Here is a 6,634-nt window from a genome sequence, read left to right as displayed (position 1 = left end):
ATTCCTGCAGTGTGGAAATTATCAACGGGACAATGGAAATGGAGTTTCCGTGCCCTAATGGTGGCCAAGAGATTGATATTGAGGAATTGGAAAAATAAAGCCATGATGCCCTTCAGTCAATGGACTGATGATATGACATCACACACAATTTATGAACTGGCTGCTTACAGGCGCAGACTCTGTATGGATAAATATGATAACATTTGGAATGAGTTTATACAAGATGTAGTAGGCTATTAACATTTACATAAACATTAGGACATTAACACTATACCAATTTATATTAGAATATATCAGAATATTGTATATTGCTTCCCCTTCATTCCCTCTTTTTTTCTGTATTGCTTTGTTTCTTTTAATCACCTTAATATTATATACGCAGGAGACCTATATTGACTCCACAGGTGTAATCACACTGCACTGATCTTGTAGTACTGTCTTCTGATCCTGCAACTGCCCTGTCCCAACAACTACAATGGGATCCTCCCCCCACTGGGGTCCATTGAAATCCCACCCTTCACCAAATAGCTCCAAGGCTTGTTACACAGTTTAAATAAGCCCAATATACACAAAAAAAATCACAAAAGGAAACCACAAAGCCCCTTACCTTGTAGCAAGTGGATCAGCTCCCTCGGATCTTCAGCTTCTGACTGTAGCTATGATCTGGCAGGACTCTGCTGGAACAAGACCAGTTTTGTTCAGGCACAATAAATATAAGCAGAAGTGATAAAAGGGAAACAGAAGGGGGGAAAAACAGCGTCTCTAAAATGCAGGGCGGAGAAAGGCCAAGTGGAAGACCACGGTGTGTGTGTGTGTATGTATGTGTACACACCCACACACCATTTCAAGCAGCCATATAGAGTGAACACAGGTGGCACTGTGGTCTAAACCACTGAGCCACTTGGGCTTGCCGATGAGAAGGTCAGTGGTTTGAATCCCCACGACGGGGTGAGCTCCCAGCCCCTGCCAACCTAGCAGTTTGAAAGCACGCCAGTGCAAGTAGATAAATAGGTACTGCTGTGAGGGTAAGGTATTTATCGAGCAAAAATTGCATAGTGTTTAAATCAAAAAGCAGTTTCTATATAACATCAATAAGAAAATACCACAGGGAGGGGGAATCAGAGCTAAAAACAAGCAGGCACAATAAAAAATTATCACAATATAGAAGTTCAGTTTCCAGCAATTAAGTATACTTGTTATGATCAGCATTTCACTGTACGCTCTGCCCATATTAAGGTATTTGTATTCAATCTAGGTTGATATTAGAAGAAAACCATTATTAGTGCTGTGTGTAGTTGTTGTTTATCTATCTTTTCAGATGGACCTCTGATTCTTCACTATCAGTACTGACTTCTCCCACCCTTCCTCCCCTGTTTCCTAATCTCCATCAACAAAACACTTGCCTTTGGGCGGTGTCCATCCTGCATGTTTACAGCCCCTAGGTATTTCCCAATCTTAATCCACAGAACTTGTGCAGAGGCCACCATGTTAGGCTGTGGCAAGCTTGCAGCAAAAACTGCAAAGAGCTTTGTAAAGCCTGTTGGTGGTTCTTGACTCATTCAGTCACAGTTTCCAGCTGTCACATACTTCCGGGGCCCACCAGAGAGTCCCAAGAACATAAGATGGGCCTGCTGGAGCAGGCTGATGGCCCATCTAGTCCCACATCCTGTTCTCACAGTGGGCAAATGGATGCCTGTGGGAAATCTGCAAGGAGGATTTGAGCACAAGAACATCCAATCCTGCTGTGGTTCCCAGCTACTGGGATCCAGATGCAATACTGCCTCCAACTGTGGAGGCAGAGGATAGCCATCATGGCTAGTAGCCCTCTCCTCCGTGGATTTGTCTAATTTGGCTTTATAGTCATCTAAAGTATGACGGCCAGTACTGCCTTCTATGGGGATGAGTGTTAGTTTCTGTTTTGCCACTGAGCAGCTGTTTGGAGTCACAGGACTCTGTTTACATTCCAGAGACAGTCCAGGCTATTGGAAGTCTCATGGGAGACTAGAGACGGGTGTGATGTTACTAGTCTCCTGTTTCCTTTGTTCCTTTGTTTTGGTTGCTCTCTGCTTTCATAGAGAGAGGATGTGTTTTTTGTCTGCATCTTTAGGATAATAAAACTCTTTGCGATGTAGCCCAAACCTCTCGTCTCTTTCCTGTGCTGGAAACTCTGCTGAATGGAACGTGCCTTGGAGCCTCATCAAAGGCTCAGGTCGTTAAACACGTTGGGAGGCTATTCTGAAGGACTCGGGGGAAGAAAATGAGCTTTATCAGCTTGGCCGAGCGGAGATCCCGACAGTGAGTTCCATAACCAAACTATTCACTGATTCCCCACACTTCTCCTTTAATGTGGCATTCAGATAGTCACAGTGAAAGCCGTAACCCAGTGAAAGAGCATAGGCTCTGAGCGCAGAATGCACCAAGTTCAATCTCCACCATCTCCAAGTAGAGTTGGGAGGGACCCTTCTCTGAACGCCTGGAATGTCAGTATAGGCAGAGCTAGATCATTTACTTATTTATAATTTACTTATTTATAAGGGAGGGGGAATGGGGACATGTCTGACGATGTTCATTGTTGTGTCATACCACAGTCCCCATTATGAATGAAATTAAGCATAATGTAGTTGAATAGCATAATGTAGTTGAATATCAAGCTGAAAAGTGTGGCGGGTTCTTATCTAAGAGATGTTTGCAGATGATGCAGACTTGACAGCGCACTCCCAGGAAGCCCTACTCATCAACCATTTTGCCCAAGCCTGCAGGGAGTTTTCATATAATTTAACAGAAAAACACACCAGATGGAGAGGAATTGCATTCCTCACAATTTACAGGCTTGTCCATTCACAGTGCTCCTCCTATCTGGCCTTCCATATTTCAGTGGTGGGCAGGATTGTGTCTCAATCATAATGTTTCCTTCAGTAACTAGAAATGCCCCATATTGCAATCCATGCAGAATCACATTATGTTCCCTCTTTGCAGTTCACCTCCCAGTGGTTGGTGGGTTTTTCCCCACAATCCAAATGGGCTGACAATGTTTCTGTTTTCGAAGAATATTATCAGAAGAAAGCACATGGCTGTTCCTTGAAGTCAGAGGAGTGAAGGAGTTCATTCAGGAAACTAAGCATGACACAATGCTAGTAGTTACAGAGAATTCATTTTTAAGATAAATCGGTGCTTCATATTTCACAACTTAAAGACATTGCACCCTACAATGCCTTTATCATTTCATCTTTGAAAGCAGAGCAGGACAGCAGAAAGCTTTGAGGACCAGCCTTTTTAGAATAGAGATTGATGCGTCAGGTGAGTGAGGCATACTCAGCAGATAGGACAGTTTGTGGAGTGTTTGTGTGAACTTTTCTGCCTGTCCAGCACGCTTCCGCGGTGCAATAAATTTGCTTCCAGGCAGCTCTCCCAGACTCTGTTCCCAACTTGAGATGCAGAAAAGTGGAAGAGAGGTCATCAGTGTTGCAGGTAATATGAGGGTCTGTTGGCTAGAGATCTGAATTGCAGGTGATTTAGCATTCTAGGATTTCATCCCTCAGGGGGGTGGGGGAAGAAACTTTGCTACAGGGATGGGAAACCCATGGCCCTCCAGATGTTGTGGGATGTTGTGAGATCCCGGCTCCCCCCATCAGGCCCAACCAGCATGACCAGTGCAATATCATACTGCTTTAAATAGCCATGGCTCCCCTCAAAGCATCCTGAGAAATGTTTGCTTAAGGTTGCTGAGAGTTTTTAGGAAAGCTCCCCTATATATGTAGGAGCAGGGCTCTTCAGACCCCTTGTGGACCTCCAGGCATCTCTAGCAGGCCCTTGGAATTCTCCCCAGGCCACCCCTCACTGGTCCTACTTCACACCTCAGGTATTTTTGCCTGGCTGGAATGTGTCCTTGAACTTTGCCACCCTTTGGTCCCCTTTGAATGGAAGGGCAGGATATAAGACCTCTTGCCTGCCTGTAAGGAGCATAGTGAAAGGTGTGTGAGTGTGTGTGCTTACTGCACAAAAGTATAATTAGCACATGTTTTTCCACACACTTGGTTCTGGCCACCACTCACATGGGTCTTGGAAAGTTGCCCAGAAGGGAATGCAGTCCTGAGGCTGAAAAGATTCCCACACCTCTGGTTTAAGGTGTCTTGAGACTATTGGTTGGTTCTAAAGAGCATCAAAATTACTATCTTATTTTGAGCTTAGAATGTGAAGACCATTAGCTTAGAAGTGCAGTGGAACCAATTGTTTTTCCAGATATCTCCATGTTATGGCTTGGTCTCTCCCACAAATGTGAGATGAATCTGGCTGTTAATTATTTCAGATTTATTGTTAAAACAACAAACTAGGACAGAGCCCAGACTGAGCTCCTCCCCCTTCCCCAGCATAGAAGCCCCCACCTTCTCTTCCAGTATCTTTCACGCATCTCAGCCACTTTTGAGATCTTATGAGATTTGGGAGAGAATATTTTCTGCATTCCAACATCTGGCTCACTATCGGAGCTCTCACACAGCTGTCTGTCCCTCTGGTCTTGTTTTTCCCCTCCCCTTTGTTCAGAGCTCAGATTACAGCTGCTCTCCCCCTCCTCTCTGCTTTCCGCTGCTAACTGTTCTCTCCCTGTCAGCATCTGAGCTTCGCTGACACCCCAGAAGTTCTCAGCCTCTTTGCATCTTATATTCTTTTCTTTCATACATTTCTTCTTCCCTTCATCTGCCTCTCTTCCCCATCTTCTTCCAGGATCTCATGGAAAAAGGCAACATGACCAGACCAACAGAAATGAACCTCAGCCAAGTTGACCCAACAGATGAACCTCCCCTGCGTTGGGGCCTTGCTAGCATCATCTTGGTATCCTTCCTGGTGGGCGCAGCCATGAATGGGTACATCTTCTGGTTACTTTGTGTGAAGATGAAGAGGACAGTGAATACCATCTGGTTCCTCCACCTCACTCTGTCCTACTTGGTTTCTTGTTCCTGTCTGCCTTTTTTTGTTGTGCAGAATGTCCTCAATTTCCGCTGGGTCTTTGGCCCATTCTTGTGCAGGGTGGTCAACTTCTCCATCGCTGTAGGTATGCTCACCCCAGTCTTTTTGCTCACCATCATCAGCCTGGACCGCTACTTGATAACCTGCCATCCGGTCTGGTCCCGACGGAACCGCACAAAACCCCGAGCAAGGAGAGTGCTTGCAGGAGTATGGACCCTTTCCCTGGTCATGTCCATTCCCTATCTGGTTTCCTATGTGATTGAAGGTCACAAAAAAGAGGTTTGCGTGAAAAATTTTGCTTTCTTTATCACCAAGGATAAGGACAAAGCAGAGGCTCTGCACTACAAAATTGATTTGGCAGTCTTTGTGGTTCGGCTTCTGCTCACCTTCTTGTTCCCCTTCTTCATCATTGTGGGCTCCTATCATTGGATGTGTCAGGAAATAAAGAAGAAAAAACTGGCGAGGAAGGCTGGGAAGCCTTTCCAAGTCCTTGTGGTTTCTGTGGCATGCTTCTTCATCTTCAGGCTTCCCTTCTACCTCTATTATGCTCTCTCGCTGTTTCATAAAGACCCGAGAACAGTAGAAGTCCTACGGATCATTTTCAGCATTAGCCTCTGTTTGAATATCTGCCTCACCCCAATTCTCTATCTCTTCGTTGGGGAGAAATTCAAGCAGGTTTTCAGGACATCCACTGTTGTTTTGCTGAAGAAAGGTTTCATCATGCCGATAGAGGATACAAATGCTGACAAAGAGTCCAGCCACAAGAATGATGGCAGCAGCATGCAAATGATGCCAGTTCAATGGAATAATCTAGCATCTCCTTGAAGAAGCTGCTATAGGGAGAAAAGCAGCCGTTTCTATGAACAGTTATACACCTGCCTCAATAATTACAATCGATTAGGAGTAGCAGTGAGGTGCCCTCCCACTAGATATTGTTGGACTGAAGGACTGAAAGGAACTGGAACACAGCAATAACAACTTGGATGCACCATATTGGCTGCTGATAAAAGATGTGGTTGTCAATACACACTATTGCCCATACAGGCTAAGGCTGAAGGGCACTGCAGAGCAGCGACACCTTGAGGTTACCACGTTGACTGTAGATTAAAGAGGTGGGTGTCGACTCAGAAAACGCCTGTGCTTTGCTTTCCCATTTATTCAATAAAGGCAAACAAGCTCTAGTTGTTACACTGAGGTATTCCTGCTTTACACATATGTAGATTTTGTTGGCAGAGTAGCTAATTTGCAGTTAAGAAGCCCAATCCTGTGCAGGACTGACTCTTTTCTTGAAATTAAAGCAATCTCCAAACACTCGTCAATATATTCAAAAGCTTTTACTTGGAGAACATATAGCTAAATAAGAATATCTGCAAAGTATTTACATTTACTGTACTGGCCCGAATATAAGCCACACTCTACCCCCCAATTCTGACTGTGAAAAGTTAAAAAGTGTGACTTATATTTGGAGCAGAGTGCCGGCACAGGCTTGGGGAGCAGGGGGCTAAGCGCCCCCGCCCCCCCTCCCAGTACAGTGGTATCTCAGATTACAGGCGCTTCAGGTTACATACGCTTCAGGTTACAGGCTCCACTAACCTAGAAATAGTACCTCGGGTTAAGAACTTTGCTTCAGGATGAGAACAGAAATCGTGCAGTGGTGGCGTGGCAGCAGTGG

At 45.0% G+C, this 6,634-nt stretch overlaps 1 protein-coding gene across 2 annotated transcripts; it reads left to right on the top strand.

Annotated features, from left to right (window-relative positions):
* The first annotated feature begins 1,039 nt into the window (after positions 1–1,039).
* Positions 1,040–6,148, top strand: LOC309375785 (putative G-protein coupled receptor 33). 2 transcript variants are annotated; one of them, XM_081921702.1, is made up of 3 exons: positions 1,040–2,295; positions 3,047–3,297; positions 4,720–6,148. In XM_081921702.1, the coding sequence occupies exons 2-3, from the start codon at positions 3,289–3,291 to the stop codon at positions 5,785–5,787; spliced, it is 1,077 nt and encodes a 358-aa protein (XP_081777828.1). In that variant the 5' UTR covers positions 1,040–2,295; positions 3,047–3,288; the 3' UTR covers positions 5,788–6,148. The 2 variants fall into 2 exon arrangements, with proteins under 2 accessions (XP_081777828.1, XP_081777827.1); XM_081921701.1 differs by lacking the exon at positions 1,040–2,295 and having other exon boundaries at positions 2,545–3,297.
* Positions 6,149–6,634: the final 486 nt, after the last annotated feature.

This window comes from Podarcis melisellensis, assembly GCF_964234715.1.
Source record: "Podarcis melisellensis genome assembly, chromosome: 8".
Lineage (NCBI taxonomy): Eukaryota > Metazoa > Chordata > Lepidosauria > Squamata > Lacertidae > Podarcis > Podarcis melisellensis.
The sequence above is the reverse complement of the archived record's forward strand: the minus strand, read 5'-3'. Positions and strand labels throughout refer to the sequence as shown.